Raw genomic sequence first — 19,400 nt, forward strand, 5'->3', positions numbered from 1 at the left:
ATTGTTTATAATATATGTGTGAAGAGTAGAGCAGAATCAAGGATGAAGCAAAGTATACACTATGTTTTAAAACATAGTGCAGAATCAAGGATGAAGCAAAGTATACACTATGTTTTAAAACATAGTGTATACTTTGCTTCATCCTTGATTCTGCTCTACTCTTCACACACACACACACCCACCCTCACACACACACACACACACACACACACACACCCACACACACACATACACACACACACACACATATATATATATATATATATATATGTATATAGGTAGGTAGGCCCCTACCTAAACTAAATGACATATGTTTCTATAAACAGCGTAAGATATTGTCAAAATACAACCAGCGCATATCTTCCGGATTCTTTCTCCTCCCCCTCTTCGTCATGTATATAAATTATCATAACCATCATCATTACCATTGTCATCCCCATCTCAACCATCATCATGGTCAGCATCATCTTCATCCTCATCAAAACCTTCTGGTCTGATCTTTGGTAGATAGGAAATCATTTCAGTGCCATATCTTGGAAGTTAACGAATGTATATCAACTTCAAATCAGATAGTAATTCAGCATTGCTATACATGCGTCTATGAAGCGTCTATGAAAGTCTCGTAATACAGAAAACGGAAATAAAAATGAGCACCACGATCTCACTCTTTCGCTTTTAGCCTTAAAGGTCAAGTCCACCTCAGAAAAATGTTGATTTGAATCAATAGAGAAAAATCAGACAAGCACAATGCTGAAGATTTCATCAAAATCAGATGTAAAATAAGAAAGTTATGACATTTCAAAATTTCGCTTATTTTTAACAAAATAGTTATATGAACGAGCCAGTTACATCCAAATGAAAGAGTCGATGATGTCACTCTCTATTTCTTTTGTTTTTTATTGTTCGAATTATACAATATTTCAATTTTTACGAATTTGATGATTAGGACCTCCTTGCCTGAAGCACAAAGTGTTAAGAAAATGGAATTCCGTGTGTTCAGGGAGGAATGAAACTTCATTTCACATGACAATGACGAGAAAATAAAAATATTTCATATTTGAAACAATAAAAAACAAAAGAAATAGAGAGTAAGTGACATCATCGGCTCTCTCATTTGGATGTACATGTAACTGACTCGTTCAAATTACTTGTTTTGTGAAATGAAGCGAAACTTTAAAATGTCATAACTTTCTTATTTTACATCCGATTTTGATGAAATTTTCAGTGTTATGCTTGTTGAATTTTTCTTTTTATTCAAATCAAGTTTTCGTTGGGGTGGACTTGTCCTTTTATATATATGTCTTCATCACTGATTCTTACAAAAAATAATGAGTAACTTCAAAATTATCCAATATTTTCTTTATTATATTTAATTTCAATAGAAGATTAATGAACATCAAAATCATGATATAGTTAGGTGAAATCGAGTTTATTCAGTAAATGGTTTCTATTCACGATAGTTCTGAAGTATCAATAGTAGGGTGTGAATACCAAATATTATACGACATTGTAAACTCACGTAAACTAACCTGTTTAAAACAAGAGAAACATAACAATCCGGGTTTTTTTTTATTGCCACGTCATCACCCCCCCCCCTCTCTCTCTCTCTATCTATCTATCTATCTATCTATCTCTCTCTCTCTCTTTCTCTCCCTCCCCCCTCTCTCCCACCCTTTCTTGCTATTAATTTCTTCTCATCATTGGAGGTCATCTTCAAAATGAAGCATTGTAAACACCAAAACTTTTTAATTATATACATAAGCATGATAAGGTTAAACTGGTCCATAAATCTTGTACTATTTAAACTTTTTTGTTTATTTAAATCTGATATATCACTTCTTAATAAATCATTTTATCAGAAACAGTAAACATCGCCTTTTGTGAGACGTATGAATAAAGATTGAAAGCCAAAGTTAAACCGGATCAGCAAGTGGATTTGAGCCGGTTTTTCGATATGGTTCGCTTACGTAGTCACCCATTATCTGTGCAAACATACAGGAGAAGAAGATGGATGCATTATAGAGACTTCTGTTTTCAAGGGAATCCTAGTAGAAGGCCGGTGAATATTGGACTATGAGAGGAGAACAAAGGTAACAGCTGAAATATTTCAATTAGACCATTGTAGAGAAGAGTGTCACGGGCCTTGTTTGCAACCGTGTCTATAAACGTAGCAAATCCCCGGCAAGCAAACAACCTGCCCTACTTGTAAATGGTGTATGATTGGCTCAAAGTAAGTCATGGTATAATAATGATGGCAATGAGATTAACTCGATGATGCGACTTTTGGATGTCGTTTTTCAGCCATTTGATTCACATGCATCATCATCAGCAGCAGCAGCATGTTTTAAAAGATGGCGTACTTTCTTTTATGATTTCCAACGGTTAATAATCATTAGAGATTTTTCACAACGCGATGCAGAACGAATTCCAGAACACAGTAAATGTATTGAAAATGTCTGTCAAATGACAATGAACAGCTGGGAGGGCTTTGTCGAAAATTGGTAAATCGGTCATCAGTTTGGTCCCAAGTTTTGGAGCTGACGAAAAATTGCAAGTATGTCTATTGTCCAGAGTCCAAGACAAAGCTCTTGTTTTGATTTACCAATTTTCGACGCTGAGACTTTCTGGTTGCTCATTGCCATGCCATGAAGGGCATTTGATAATACTTTTTTTGTTCCTGGCAGCATCCTGCGTCGCAGTTTTAAATCTCTCTAATTATGGATGAGAGAACGTTGATCAAATAATAAATATTACTTTAGCGATTTGATTTTACTGCGTTAAGTATAGGGCAGGTTGTTTGCTTGCCGGGGATTTGCTACGTTTATAGATCATACGGTTGCAAACAAAACCCGTGACACTCTTCTGCAAACAAGCTGTTTTTGCTACAAAACTATAACTATATCAAAGAATATAATTCTAGATTTCCGAGATAAAGATGTAACATCTAACGAACAAGTGCTAGTAGGCCTTTTTTCATCTTCCTGTTTAAGCAGCATAAACCATCTGCAAAATCTAATTTCAATGAATTGTTATTTAAACAACTCTACATAATAGCTTAATTTCGAATTATAGCACGTTGCTATATACAGGTGATGGAAAGTTAAAGCTCTAATAAAAAAAAAATGGGGAAACGAAGCAATGTTCATCCATTACCTGAAGATCTTAATCATTCCATAACTGCTTTATCATAAACTTTCTTTAATTTGATACAAAAAACGACTCAATGTTGTCAGAAATGTTTTAATGAATTAGGATTAATATGCATAATTGTCCATCCCTGCATTCAAATCTGTCTGTAAGTAGTTCTCGCCCATTTACACGTATACAGCTGTGGTGTTAGATTGGTGTATATAGGGGACCACATAAGTAATTTTTCTCCAGTATTATTACTTTTGGGCTTTGGTTTAACAAATATGGTTGATATTTGATTTGATTTATTTCATTTCCACATTTCAAAACAAAAACAAAGTATATACAAGTATAATAGTTTTTTCAATATTACATAATAGGCAAATAGTTTTTTTCAAACATAATGAATTATGTACATAAATCATTATGAAATATCAACTGTACTGTGAAAATTATACTTATACATACATTTTTCTTTAATTACTGAACATATATATATATATTTATAGAAATGTGGGAGACCTCCCTTTTAAGCTTGGAGCTTGAAAGTGATGGAGGCCTCGAAAACATTAAAACACCCCTGTTTGTTAGTTTTATACTCCTTTGTTTTGTGTCCAATCGAGGGTGTAGTTTTGACACCTCGTGATATGGTACTCGAAGGCAGTGCTTCCACTTTTCAAAACGGAAGTTCTTGGAATTTACTCTGAAAATCCTTGGAATTTAACAAAATATCCTGGAATTTTCTGAACGGTTAATGCAGTCTTCCATAAGTTATAACTCTCTTCTAAACACACACACAAATGAAATATAGGGCCCAGTGCCACAATTGAGCCAGAAAATTTGAGGGGGCGAAACATGACGTAAAGGGCAAAGTTTATAAAGATCCGCGAGCGAGGAAACATTTTGACATTTTAATTAAAATGATCCAATTTTGTGATAGATTTTGACATAATCAGATAATATAATATCATTATCGAAAATGATATACTTCGTGGAAAACTTCCTAGAATTTCTCACTTCCTCGAATGATCCTGGAAATTCCTGGATTCAGGAAGAGTGGAAGCACTGCTCGAAGGAAACCAATTGGTCTCAGTGTAAAACCCCCAGATTGATGCCCTTACACCAACAACATACAAACACATACACCTGCACACACACTCACACACGCACCCCCTCTCTCGCACACACACACCAACATTTTTTTTCAACATACACACCTCACACACACCCTCACCTTTATACACGACCACGCACACCACACAGCTGAATGATACAAGAGAAACAAAAAATACTTATACCACACTTATAAGACTGATTGCGTATTGAAGTTTTAATCAGTGGAAATCATTACGCGTAATTTACTACAAGCTTAACAATAAGAGATCAATTTTAAAAAATACCAGACACTGGTCTCGTAACCAAGAGGTTCGAATCCACACAGCCGCCATTTAACAATAATTCTATTTGAAAAAACAATAATTTTATTTGAAAAAAAAAATAAAACTAATAATGGCAATTAAGAGGTTTATCAAACGATTGAAAATAACTCATATTTAGCTATTAATCAGTGTGACATGTTCCATCCAATTTATTTATCAACCAGGGGAGCGTTTCATCAATATTTTCATCCGACAAGTTGTCAGATCTGACATCTTTCCATGATTTTGATTGGCTGAGAGGCACTGTTCCTATGGTAACTGTCGGATAAATGGGACTTGTCGGATAAAGCGTCCTACAAGTCCTTTCATGCAACGCCCCTCTGATTCCGTTTAAGCATGGACCTCTTACGAGAAGGTAACATGTATTGTGTTTTTTTAGTCTAAAAATATCATGTTCTACATTACCACTTAACATACATGATTTGAAGCAAAATGTGGTACTCCCGGTATTGATGTGGATATAGTAGATATAGATAAAGAAGTATATATATTTGTCTATGGGGCGGAATCTTTTCCATGTACGAAATCTACTGCCCAATTTGTATATTTATAACACTACACACAGCAGACTATAGTGCAGATAAAAATGCAAAACCGACTGGTGAAATGTAAAACACTAATCATACATTTCTCATTGTACATTAGATTATTGAAAGACATATAGACCTCCACTATACATATATAGATTTAAATAACATTCATAATTCAATTACATAAATATATTTCAGATATACAAACGGAGTATAACATTACAAATAACTAATTAGATCATTAAAGTAAAGATTCGAAGTGAATATTAGCATCAGAACTAGTTTTATCTTTAGAAATTGATAATCAAAGAATATAAAAGATAGTTCACACAATCAACACAATCAAAAAATATAAATTATCGGTAATGTACGCAACCTTGCATCACCATGTTCCAAATTATTTCTCAAATTTCGAAATGCATTATATATATCAGCCATATACGTAATTGTATTTTCTTTATAATAATCGACCTGGGCTCCGTAACACAAAGGTTTGCGATGGATTGCAAACATGATAGAACCGCACTGATTGGTTCCTGGTCATTATTTTAAATCAATTGCGCGTGCAACATTGATATTGATTGGTCAGTTCATTTAGCGATGGATCGCTAATCTTTGTGTTACGGAGCCAAATCATTGGCCATAAACTCACAGGCCTAAAAGAGCCAGTGGTAATTAGGAGTGAAAGACATAAAACCAAAGTGTGGATGTATGTTAACTGTAAATACCAGTACTTTATAGAACTACATGTAGGCATATACCCTACGGTTATTTTTTTTTAATAGCGCTTTAATGGAATAATACACAAAAAAGTTCTTATTCATTCAATTTACCACAAACTCAACCAAATTTAATTCCCATTGCTTTGCACGTGTAATATCTAATAAAAAAGGAATCTTTGCTAAGTTTATCTAGCCTGGATTTCTGCAAATATTTAATCAAATTTTAGCATTATTTTAGTATTATTGCATAACTTTATACAAGATATCGATAATTCATGATAATTATACTGTTCATTTAGTAAACCAAGCAAATCTGGGCCAACAAACTCACAATGAAAACATTTAAAAGCAAGCACAATTTTAATACGTCATTGTCAAAATGTATTCTACTGAACATGATTTTTTTTCTTATCAATGAATCCTCAGCCTTTCTTGTCAAACAGCTTTATCAGACGATACATTTTTTTTCTATAAATACGACAAGCAAGAGACCAGAAGGCACGACATCAATGTGCAGTAATCATTAAAAAATAGATCTACATCTATATAATTTCACTGCACTTGAGGTTACATATACATGTATATAGAAAGGCTTGATTTTCAAGGTTTTTATTTGTAAAGAAAGAATCAATATTATACAATTGTTTGCATTTCAAAATATCGAGTTAGACTATGATATTTAGCGATTTGATTATTTACAAAAACAAAATAGAAATGTTGGAAATGGCCCATGTGTAAAATTACCATGGATGATTTTTGTAGTTTTATTTGTTTGGGCGATCCATTGTACAACCTTTTGTATATTGCCTGTAAGAAAAACAACTGCGCTCACTATTTTCATCGTGTTTCTTTTGAAATCTTCACCCAGACCTTTACAGAAGATGTGTGCTATTTTTACTACTGCTAGCATGTTTTCTGCTAATATAACTCTTCTCACTTCATTCCGTTTTGGAAGTACAATTTTCATGGCATTTCAAGATATGATTTTCAGCATTACTGAAAATATAATATCGCGAAACGGGCGAAAATTGTCATACTCATGAAGAAAAAAAACCCTACACCAATTGCTGAGAAGGAGCTGGAATGTAGGGGATATAGGTTACTTTTCAATAAATTGATTGAATAGCAAAACGACAAAAGACCATGTCATCATCTTCATTATCATCATCATCATCATCACCATCATCATCTGGGTGTTTCATGAGCACTGACTAAATTGTCAATGCTGACGTGAAATCATTGGTTTTGATTGGCTCAGAGGCACTGCTGGCCTCATGCTCTAGCTGTTACTATTGTAGCTGTCGGAGAAAGACGACTTGCCAGTGTTGACAACTTTCATGAAAAGCTCCCCAAGATGGCACAGGGAACTAATTCTAAGCGTAAATTACCGTCTGTAGAATTCGTATCTTTACCGTTTTTTTAATTTATGAGGAAGAAAATTCTAAATGTGTGAATTTATGAAATGGGGAGTCAGTTATTTTAATGTGTTTCAAGCTTATCATTACCAGGCTTTTTAAAGGGAGATGCTTACTAATGTAATATAGTGAAATGATGCTTCTTTTATGACTACTTTCAACCATTTTTTTAGGCCACCATTCCGCCAGTTTTGGTTGGTAGTCCAACAGCTTGCTGGTTGTATGGGGCAGCTGCGCCTTGGTTGTATCCGGTCTGGTTGTATCCGGCTTGAGGGGCAGGTTGGCCCGCTGGAGGGTAAGACTGCTGAACGTTGTAAGCTGGAGGGGGTTGAGCGATCCCTGTCGGCTGGGCATACTGGCCTGTGGGTGTATCCAAAATGCATTGTGACAAGAATAAGTAGTCTTATCCTATATGCTTGATACTAATGGATGACTATGAAAAAAACTAAAACAGATTATTTCTTTTTAAGAGACACTCCAGGCTGCAAATAATTATATCTAAATAAATGAAAAAAATGAACGAGCACAACGCTGAAAAAAAAACCAATCAATATATTATCAAATGAAGTTATTGAATTTAAAAAATAATTTTTAAAACAATTATATGGACGAGCTCATGAATAAGCAGTAGTGGGACTAGTCATGTCAAATCCTATACTTTTCGTTGTTATATGTTATTCCATACAATTATAATTACTTCATATTTTTATACAAGTAACAAAATACACACAAACTGCAGTTACGATTATCTTACAGACTATATAAGTAATGAATCCAATAAAAAACGAGAATAAATATTTCATATATTGAAGTATAAAAGAATTAGAGGTGATATGACATCATCAGCTTGCTCATCGTATATTCATTAGGGCATACATAGAACTTATTCTTTGATTTTGATGAAACATTCAGTGCAGGGGAAGATCCAGGATTTTCCAAAGGGAGGGGGGAGGGGACATTTGACAAGCCCCAAAAGGATTTGCTCCTAACATTAAAGGTCATTTTGTCCGCGGAATGCGGCGAGCCGGATGCGACCCCCCCCCTCCCCTGGATCCGCCAGTGATTCAGTGTTTAGTTTAATAATTTGTTATCTGTTCAATCATATTAATTTTAGCCTATAGAGTATCCCTTAAGAGACGGTTGGAGAAGGATAAATTGAATGGTAGGCATGGCAGATATGTGTTTCCATTTATACAATACACAAATTCCAGGTATTAAGATTGCCTTACATTTGTTTAAAATTACTGATTTTATTTCAATTGTTTATTTGTTGGTCATACAGAGGTCTTCTGATCGGCATTTCATGATAAAAGTATTAATTGTGTTTTAGGGGATAACAAATGGAAATATTTCTAACCAATGTTAGTCATTACCTTCACTGCCGTTTAATCTACAGCATCATGCTTTATAATCACCGTCTAATCACCATATCGAAACCCATATAAAGGGGGGGGGGGAACCCAGCAATAATATATTAATTTTCTGGGCACTTACCAGTTGTTACAACCATTGGGGTCGTCTGCTGTGTGTACTGTACAGAATGAAATTTGTTTAGGGGGAGAGGGAAAATAGGAGGTGAAAAACATTTTCAATCACACAAAAAATGCAGTTCACTTTGAGACGGTCCTCTCCTCACTGCTATTGTCATGACCGTATCCAAATATTATTCCAAAAGCACAGTGATCTTAAAGAACAGAGTATGAGACTACAAGATTAATCACAACTTCTATATATCTTCGAACAACATTTGATTTGTTTAGGATTTTCTTTTAGTTTGAAATAGGCTATGAGATGAATTCTGATTTTTTTTTCAAAGAAAATTGTGCATTATGGGACTATACCATGTTTCAACTTAAAGCTCACCTATATCATAGATGGCGCCAGAGCTTATACACGAGTAATCCATATTCTTATTCACTCACGTGTTGATTCACAGCTCCTCAAAAATAAAACCCCTCTACAGATTTCGGTATTCTGAGGGGAATTACAATTTACATTACAACAAAAACTGGGTGCATCGATTGGTTATTTTCTTAGCTTCCTTGTTGTCATCGTGATACATTGTCATCTTCACTTTGCCTATTATCAAGTTTTCTGTAAAGTATATAGTAAGAATTGCTACAGGACTTATTACGGAAGGGGGAGGTTAAGAAAATTGTTGTCTACTCACCACAGTGGTCGTTGTGGTTCGGGTGGATGATTGGCCACAGGCCATACCACCGCAACAGTAAGCAGAAGCCACAATAGCCACAATCATCTCTACCAATCCAAGGATGGACAACAAAGAGTCGCAAGCAATGCTTCCGTTCTGTCGATTCAAGTGGGATATTTCGCAATCGTGATTTCTTTTTCCAATAACTAATTCAATATTTTCATTAAACCTCCTTTATAAGCGTTATTAACTAATCCGAATAGTCATAAGGTTATGCTATTCATGTAGGCCTATTTGTTTATAAAAATTCTCGGGGTTTTTTTTGACAACGGAAATCAATTCTTCCAGCAAGAAGGGTTTTGCTATTCTGTGTAACATCAGCATGATACTCGTCTGTTATTACATTACAGCGTAGGTTATAAACTAGAAATTGTTATTAGTAAAAGTTTACATCTTTAACAAGGTCAACTTTGTGAAAATCTATCAATACTATATTTATCAAATCAATTTTCATTCGTACATTTCGATGTATTATAATTATTATCATCATGACCATTATTTTTGTCATCATTAGTATGATCACTGATAGTATAGTTAGTATTACTAGATCACCATCATTATTTATACATGTGTAACTGTTATGCAATTTGTTTCATGACCTGTAAAAATACGTGAATATTGTTGGTAAATAAATGAAATCTAATCAAATTATCATCACTGATACATACCCTTAAGGCTGGATCGCAGTAACTGGAAAACCAATCGCAGTAAGTTAAGTAATTACTTAAGATCCCTGCCCCAATGGCACCAGCAATCATTTGACCAAAGGCAACATTGGCAGTTAAGATGCACATCGTAAGATAACCGATGATCTAAGAATAAAATGTTTGAAAACAAAAGGGTTATTGTCATCCGACGAGAAGGAAAATTCTATGAAGTAGGACGACGGATGCGTTGATAAAGCTGAATTTACCGGAGCATCCGTCTACTTTTCAGCTAAAATTATAATAGGGGCGCTATCTTCTACTTGACATGTTGTTGAGGATGAGGACGTGGGTTTGTGGATCGGAATGTATTGTGTGTGGGTGTGAGTGTATGTTAGTGTGTTTGAAATTGTATATTATATATAATAATACTATTTGAAGCCCTAGTTTTGACAAGTGTATAATTATAGGACTTAACGTTATGAGAATGATTTTGTCTTTATTTTTTATTCATAAAACTAGAAGCTATCAATTTTTTTTTTCGGTATGATGATTATAAACTGTTTCGGGTGTGGGAAGTAAACGCTACGCCTCTCATCATATTCATTATTATTTGGCTTGCATGATTATAATGTTTATGAGAATCCTATAAATAAACAATCTGTAAAATTAGAATTTTTTATGAAAATAAATACTTACTACACAAGTGTTCTTCTGCATGGAACATATTCCTAAGATCCCAGTTGGGATGTAGAACTGGAAAGAGAGTGCAGGGGTGAATATATTAGTCTGTGAGGCCAAGCAAATTCATTATAGCATGTTCAATGCAGCCATATCAACAGGCTCACAACTTCATTCTATTTGAACAATTCAACTTGCATATAATAAAAATATGATAACAACGGCATTTTTGTTATTTCTTGTACCGGGTCTTGCATTATCATAATTTTTACAGTGCTCTCCTATCTATAATCTTCTCATTTTGATTTTATTTCGACACGTACACATACAGTGCGTCCTCCAAAAGCTATACCTTTTGAAATGGCTGCCAAAAAAAAATACATCCGGGGGGATAGACTTATATGTATGGAAAGCCAATAAAGTAAACTTTCAAATGACACCCAAAAGTTGGAAATGCTTGAGCGAGCACGCTGCCCACTGAAAACAAGGGGTATGCAAATTAATCTGGGCCGGAATTAGCCTTCCGATATCTTTCAGGTTTTTTCATGGTTTGGAACTTGCAAAGTTGCAGATTTTGTATTATGATCAATTGTGATCAGCTTATTATTTGAGAAAATTTCATGAGTTATTAAATTAAAATTTAATGCATGAGTGCTCAAGAATAGCAATTTTTAGTGCAGCATTTTGACTTTATCATGTGGATCTCAGCAATGTGTTCATGAGAATCGGGAGAATCATAGGGGATGTATGACTTAATAGGTGAAGTACGTTGATAGGATAAACATGATAAAGGTCAACAGAACACCTAGCAACCCTTCCCTCTATCTCTACCCCCTCCCCCACTTCTATCCTCATGAGAGACTAAAGCTTGGCTGGGCTGGAATAAAGCCTTACAGTTTTTTGAGAGGTTAGTCCTTTGGAATTTGCAAAGCTAAGGGTGTTATGTTAAATAAATGAGTGAGATAAGTTATTGTTTCTTAGGCAAATTTCATGAGTTACTAAATTGAAATTTAATTCATGAGTGAACAGGAATTGCAATTTTAGTGTAGCATATTCGGACCTCAGCAGTGTGTTCGTGAGAGTCAGAGTATTGTGATGTTATCCGTTACAAGCAAGAGGTATGGTAAGACTTGTTTAAAGGGCATTCCTCTTCTTTGTGTCCTTTTACAAATTAAAAGTCATAATTATGTACCCCCCTCCACCTCCATTTCCCCGGCTCCTCCCCCCCCCCCCCCTCTCCCTGTCTCACTCCCTGGAGTGTACCCTATTCAAAACTTAACTGCCAAGTGATCCGGGTGGCTGATGGTCAGGGTTTTTTTTTTAATGATTACCAAGAAATTGACTGATAATGATGATTTATGAAATAATTTATTGACAAAATGAATGTTTGATTGATCAAATTGCACATTGAATGAGTTTATTTATTGATAAATTTTTGATTAACTGATTGATAGGAATAAGTTGATGCCCCAATTCAGAATTTATCATTAAATCAACATTCTGCTCTGGAATTCACTTGTACATGACAATAGCAATCACTCTCTCAACAGGAGGGGAGGACTGGAGAGAGGAAGGGGGGGGGGCTGCATGTTCTGTTGACCCTTATTCCACTAACCTACTTCTCCCACTTAAGTCCTATCTCACCCCCTATTCTCCCGACTCCCATGAACACACTGCTGAGATCCACACGATAAAGTTGAAATGCTGCCCAAAAAAGTGTAATTTGTGTTCACTCATGCATTAAAATTCAATTTGATAATTTATGAAATTTGCTTAAACAAACAAAACTGGTCAGGGTTGGTCATCTATTAATGTCAACACTCTTAATCTTTGCAAGTTCCAAAGGATTTGCCTCTCAAAAACTGACACAAATTGCATTTATTCAGCAGCGACTGACGGGACACCAGGGACGTCGCGGAAATAAGCAAACTGATCGGCATTTGGCTCGACATCTTAACAGAAAGGTCTGATATCTTATTGGAAACATGTCTCTATGTGACCCAAAAAAAATATTGTGCGGTAGAGTAGCTAATCGTCATCGAGTAGACGTCCCCACGACGTTCTATCAGTCTTTGTGTTCTCCTGATGCAGGTCTCAGGTCTCTTCGACCATCTATATCTGGAGCCCTATCTAGTTGCAACTCAAGTGAGATATCGAATATATTATGAGACGTTTTCGAGTAAGAAGCTGGTTAGATGCTTCTTATTCTACATTAGATCTGATTCCAAGAGTGTAATCGAAATTTCGAATCCATATTGCTATAATTTTGATTCCACCTCAAAGCTTTGAACCCAAAAGCGAAAGATCATCCGCATGCGATTCAAGTTTGTTCCATTGGCACAATACGCCTAAAACCCCTTTCACAATTGACGTACGACCATTTGCGACCTTTTGGTCGTGCGACAGGCTGCAACAGGCGTCAATCGCTAGTCATCTCATAAGATCGCACAGAGGCTTTCACAGTTGCAACAGCTGTCGTACAACAAAAACAACCAGTAAACCCCGTTGCACGAGTAAGTCGCATATGCTCTTATCGTGCTCGTGCGATCACATGCGATTGTTGCACGAGGGATTGCGAGTGGAACGGTCGCATACATGCGAATGAAACGGTAGTGCAATGTTGTGCCGTTGCGATCGGTCTTGCAACAGTCTTAATATATTATCGCACCCAGTCGCAAGACAGGTCTCTGTACATGTAGGTCGCTAGCACATGTGCGAGTGTTATACGACCTCAAGTCAAGTAAATGCGACTACTTAGTTGTGCCACCTCTCGCACCAAGTCGTACAACGTTGAACAACACTCGCACGATGATCGCCCGACCGATGGTACGACCCCGGGTACGGCCTGATGCTAGTGAATCGATCGTATTTGATCGCGTTCGGATTATGAACATGTTCAAAGTTCAGATGTGACCAGTCACGACCACCTCGAGTTCGTGCGACCGTCTACAACGACTGCGAGTGCTCGCAAGACACCGAGGGATCGATCGTGCAACAACAAGAAAAAAAAACTGTTGCAGGCGGTCGTAAAAAGGTCGTACGTCAATTGTGAAAGGGGCTTAACTGCAAAATATTTCGTTGGTGTAGAAAATACTTTTTTACTATTTCTTGCATAATTTAGATCCAAATGCCTTCCAGAATTGTTAGTCGTACTCTCAAACATTTCAAAATATCATAGGGGAGGGAGGGGGAACTTACCAGAACAGCAGCCCAGATCCCCATAGCGACGTAGCCAATATGAGTCTGGAGTACCAACTCGCCAATGGCAACGACGATGCTCCCAATACCAAGAAAGAGCTGAAGCCAACCGGTTGCTCTTCCTGCTGCTCCATTGAAGTTCTGAGACACACCACTCGTCGAGTTTGGATTCTGGACAGTAGAAGAATAGTTGACTGGAGCAGGCTGATGAACGTAGACCGTCTGGCCCGGGACTCCCGGCTGGGTCGGATAAGATGTGGCCTGCATTATCAGTGGTAGGTATACTTGAACGCTGCGAAGGAATAGAGGGGATAACGCAAAAAACAAAGGTACAGGTACTATCATGGATTTTATTAAGTACTGCCCATTGCCAAATGACTGAAATACAGACACCACCTTTGAGTCTTTGTCCATATCGTATGATCAAACTGATCATGAACAATTTTCGCTTCATGCAAGCATGTACACATAGATCACAAATGCATGTCTAATTTTTCGCTCTTCAGTCGTCTTGTCAGGATTAGAGGAGCAGTTTCGATACGGTTTAGATATTAACAGTCCATGGATGTTATAGAATAATTTCTGTTCAATAACGATTGTCGTAGAGATCAAGAGTGTACTATATCTGCTAAATCATGGAAGTATTGTTATGATACTTCAAATTTATAAATTGTATGGTACCAATGACTTTTAAATGTGGTAAAAATTTTGATCATAAACCAATCATGACATCCTTCGAAAAAACTGGCGTGAGTATGGCGATGAGGCACATCCTAGAATCTTTGTGGAAGTGGGGGATAATTTGTACAAAAAAATATAGGCATGCCCTATACTTTAAGCCAATTAGTGTACGATGAGTGTACTGATACCATCAACCAAATCAATGCCGTTAATAAAACACAGACCCAAGTAGGGCAGAAGTATTTCCCACACACTTTACAATTTCATTCGTTTATCATGCTTATTGGAGACTTTAGATCACATTTCATATCAATCTTATTATAATACTAAATAGGTTCATTATTGCGGATTGAAATAATTGCTAGAAGGTATTCATTTGTCTCGCAATCTACTATGGTCAACAAGGAAATTCGTGATCACTCTCGCAAAAAGTGTTCACCAGCTTACAAGTTCACGAGCTTTCGAGTACCGCTGCAACTCTTTATCAAGTGACACTTGATCACGAATTTCCTAGAAAGCCAGTGAACACTTTTTGCGAGAGTGATCACGAATTTCCTTGTTGACCATAGTAGATTGCGAGACAAATGAATACCTTCTAGCGATTAATCTTATTATAGTTCATATATGTCAATTAGGCTCAATTTTTTTTTTAATCTTGCATCATCTCCCAATATAATCTTAAATATTATTTATTTTTTATGCAATATTTTCATTTCAATTTGTATCACTGTACCATTTTCTCATTTCTTCCAAGTTTATATCGTGGCCTGTGATGTCCTATAATCATTTCATAAAGTACCCTTATTCCCGATAATCATGATACATTTTTTTATCATTCTCATCTCACCTTTAACCAGTGAGCAAATGAGTTTTCATTGAACAATATCTGGACTGATTTGGCTCTCTTCTTATGTTCCCTTTTCCTCCCTAAGTTTACGTTATTTATAATGTACCGTTCTCATCCTCTATACCATTTTAATCGAATCAAACTTTATCAAGGCTCGCTCACTACGCTCACTCGCTGGATTTCTCTAAAAATTACACACACATCGAAAGATGATTTTGGTAATCATTCCAATTATAAAAAAATTCCTCACTCGTTTCACTCGTATAGTGATATTTATTGTAATTCATTATACAAATAATGAATGTCACGAGTGCAATGGTAATGATGATGACGATGATGTGGTTAATTGTTATAACAAAAATGACATTTTTATTTAGCCAACTGAATCTTAATATCACACTTCTTCATTCTTTGGCTGAATGCAGCCTACCAAAAGAAGGGAGAATTTTCAAATTTTTATTAGTCTTCGGTATGATGATTCGGCCAAGAATCGAACCCACGACCTCCCGTTCATGAGGCGAGCACTCTTCTACATGCAGAGCCACCTTGTCCGGTTGTTTAAAATGTTTGTAATTATAATGTTTGTAATTATTATGTTATAATAATAGATTTAACATCAATTTCGATAAACATGCAATAATAGCGTTACACCAAACAAGGGGTGATGGTGTTCTTTCTCATCGGAATCTGAATATCAACTAGCTTATGATTTGAGACACGGAAAATGAAACAGGGAAGAAAAATCATCTAAGACTAGGAAATGCTATTGCAAAAAATAACATGAAACGGTGACATTTCCTGTCTGAGAATCCATTACACTGACATCAATGCAATAACATTTTAAGTCCGCAAATTAAGATAAACCACAATTTATGTTTAAACTGAATCTAAAGCACCTCTTTGTAACACAGGGCCCTGGTAAAAGAAATCTCCCTTTTGAAATTGAAATGAGACTTGATTCATTTTGCAACCGAGGTGCAAAATGATGTCAATGCGTTTGCCAGGTATTAATCGCGGACTCAAAATCAGTGCTACAAACTGTAATATGATTTTCAAGGTGCTGAGTTTTTTGTTCCTCATTTGCGAGAGAAAGAATGATGGATTTGTTTGCTCTAGAACCCTCTTACAGCCATGTTGGAGTATGACACGACGAGGCTGGTGTATAATATGCTATGAATTATTTTGTCTGTGTTTGCTGACGGTTAATGTATTACAGTGTAGATATTCTATTCTAAATCGTCATCAATGTCTTCATGGCATCATCGTTATGATTACATTAAATAATGATGAATAATATCATCAATGACAATGATGATTTAATAATATAAATAAAGCAAAAATAATTTTTGTTACTTTAATCGTTATAATATACGTGTAATACTGATAATTAGGCACCGTGTTGATGTTCAAATTATCTATTTTATCTATCTATGTCTCAAGTGGATGTTGTATAGGCCTACGGGCTTTTCAAAAAGTTATACATGTACATTTAAGAAGACTGTATATTAACTGTTGCTTCTTTTTGATGCACGGGAAGGGTTTTTAAACCCAAACGAAAAAAAAATTTAATTTTTTATGTTGTTTTTAATCAATTGCTTGCTATTCTTATATATATTTAAAAATCTTTAAGCTGAATTTTTTTTTCCAACGTGCATATTTTAGCATACATGTAGCCTACAAGGCTCCATTTTCTTTCTAAAAATGAAATGAAATTGAATATGATAACTAGATCCACCCCCCCCCCCAAAAAAGCTTTAAATTACTATTTCAATAGATGAATAAAAGTCATTCTGAAAACTAAACTAAAAGGGATCGCTTAGAATAGAAGAAATTAATGCAGCATCATTCAATTCCACAGAAACAATTTTTTGCATCATATCTAATTTTAGCACATGACGTTGCGTTGCCAAGCGTGGTGTGACGTGTATGCTTTACAATAGCGTCAGTGCGCCAGGCGTGCTCTTATATTGTACGATGGGGAGAAAGGTACAAATAAATGATGTTTGTTTAACAGGCAGTTCAAGTTGAAATATTTTTGCATACAAATCATTTTTTCGCTCCGGTTCCTGTTTTATGGTCTATAACTGGCATGCCGAGCAAAAGCAGTGACATCTCGATTTGATTCATAATTTCTGTCGGTCGTTTGAGGGGAAAAACATCAGTTTTCTTACACATTATCATCAAACTGTTCTTATGTCCTACAGAAATTGAATCATTATATACATTAGAATCTCTGATGCAATCTCTGAATAAAAAAATGTATTTTAAAATTTCATGTAATACAGTCAGATGACTTTTGGTAAATACATTTCGGTTACTTTGAACTAAAAAGTTATATACTATAATAACGTATTGAATTGAATAGAATATCAAAACTAAAATTATTCCTTATGCAATGTACATAGTTTAGTTCAAATTGTCCAGATTCTATTAAAATAATATACTCACACTCACATCACTTGCATTGTTCCATGAAGGGATTCCCGAGAAAATGAATAGAACCCGAACTTTAGAGAGAATTTTTTTCGAAAACTATCTGTATTATATACCTTCAGGTGAGTAAATTCAAATTATTGTTTCAATCAATTTTATTCGTAATCTAATTAAATACTGTGATGATCTTTACTATCATTGAGTCAAAGCTAGAAAAAGATAAACTAGACTAATGTGAGTAAAATAAGTGGTAAATGCCACGATGCATTCAGCAATGACCCCAACTCAGCAATTATTAAGATCTTTAAGAATATAATGATTTCCAAGGTATTTAACAATATTTCTATTGTCATATCAATTTAGTCAATATATGTTATAATTAAAAAAACCAAGACATTCGTGGTATATACTGCGAAACTATTATTCAAATCATGAAATGACTAAATCAAATCAAAACTCCTGGCGGAGTCAGCTAGCATGATATTTCGTTTTTATGGGGATTCAATTAAATACATTACCTAGAGCATAAATATGAGAAACATTTCAATCGCGTTAATACAAATTTATTTCAATAATGCAACATGATGAATATAAAAAATTTGCTGCAAAACCAAAATGAACATTATTCGACATATCTTGCCAATCAAATTAGCAACCCATCGGTATTGTAATGTTTTTGATAAACCAATTAATTACGGCAACATACAATAAATGTTTGTATGTTTTTCAAATTTATAGCCTACCCTATACAATCCTGAACCTTATGACCATAAAAACCTTATAGTTTATTTACACAAAACTTGGGTTAGTATGGTAATCGCAAAGACATTTGATGTAGGCAATCCTTCTTCTGATGTGTGAAAGAAAAAAAAATCACATTTTGTTTCTGATCTTACAAAAATGTCAAAATATTAAAATACAAAAGTGACATTTTGTGTTCTCCGTTCTTGCCATTTTTTTTCAATCACATGATTTTGAAGGCTTCTTATGAAATAATCATTGTATTAGGAATGGTATCAAACAAGACGAGAAACATCACTTTCCAATCTAACATCATCACTCATCATATTAATGTATAACTCCAATCCTAATGAGTTAAATGAGACTGAATACACGCACACATCAACAAAATGGCGTCTTAATCACGACATACAAATTGGTAAATAATAGTTCATATCATGTTCTACAGACCATGAAGATGTTGCGAGAGGGAGAGAGCAATACAGCAATATGTTTAGGTCGAAATATTGTGTAATTAGATTTGAAAAACATAATATGACAAGGCCTACCTTGGTGATATCTTTTAAATGTCTGCCCGAATCAAATTCCTGTGAAGTCCAAGGGCCGCGTAGTGGTACACACTGCTGCAGATATTATAATAACCTACGGCTCTATTTACAAAAGAAAATGGATTCTGTCCGTGGAAGGAGCGAGGGTTTTTGTATAATGATATAACTCTATTGAAGCAA

General features: G+C 35.3%; 1 protein-coding gene across 1 annotated transcript; it reads right to left on the reverse strand.

Annotated features, from left to right (window-relative positions):
• Window positions 1–6,669: 6,669 nt before the first annotated feature.
• On the reverse strand, window positions 6,670–19,400 carry LOC121423550. Its single transcript, XM_041618905.1, has 7 exons — window positions 19,221–19,400; window positions 13,971–14,262; window positions 10,791–10,847; window positions 10,116–10,259; window positions 9,406–9,543; window positions 8,730–8,766; window positions 6,670–7,595 (listed from the first exon to the last, which is right to left on the reverse strand). Exons 2-7 carry the CDS (start codon window positions 14,235–14,237, stop codon window positions 7,405–7,407), a joined length of 834 nt encoding a protein of 277 aa, XP_041474839.1. The 5' UTR covers window positions 14,238–14,262; window positions 19,221–19,400; the 3' UTR covers window positions 6,670–7,404.

The sequence above is a fragment of the Lytechinus variegatus genome, chromosome 1 (assembly GCF_018143015.1).
Source record: "Lytechinus variegatus isolate NC3 chromosome 1, Lvar_3.0, whole genome shotgun sequence".
NCBI lineage: Eukaryota > Metazoa > Echinodermata > Echinoidea > Temnopleuroida > Toxopneustidae > Lytechinus > Lytechinus variegatus.

Excerpts from the sequence above, each read along its gene's own strand:
- LOC121423550 (XM_041618905.1), bottom strand. The coding sequence starts at position 14,237 with ATGCAGGCCACATCTTATCCGACCCAGCCGGGAGTCCCGGGCCAGACG. Across the intron at positions 10,848-13,970 it reads GGATCTGGGCTGCTGTTCTG|TTCTACATCCCAACTGGGAT; the intron begins GTAAGTTCCCCC and ends CTCTCTTTCCAG. Across the intron at positions 9,544-10,115 it reads ACTGCGATCCAGCCTTAAGG|AACGGAAGCATTGCTTGCGA; the intron begins GTATGTATCAGT and ends TTGAATCGACAG.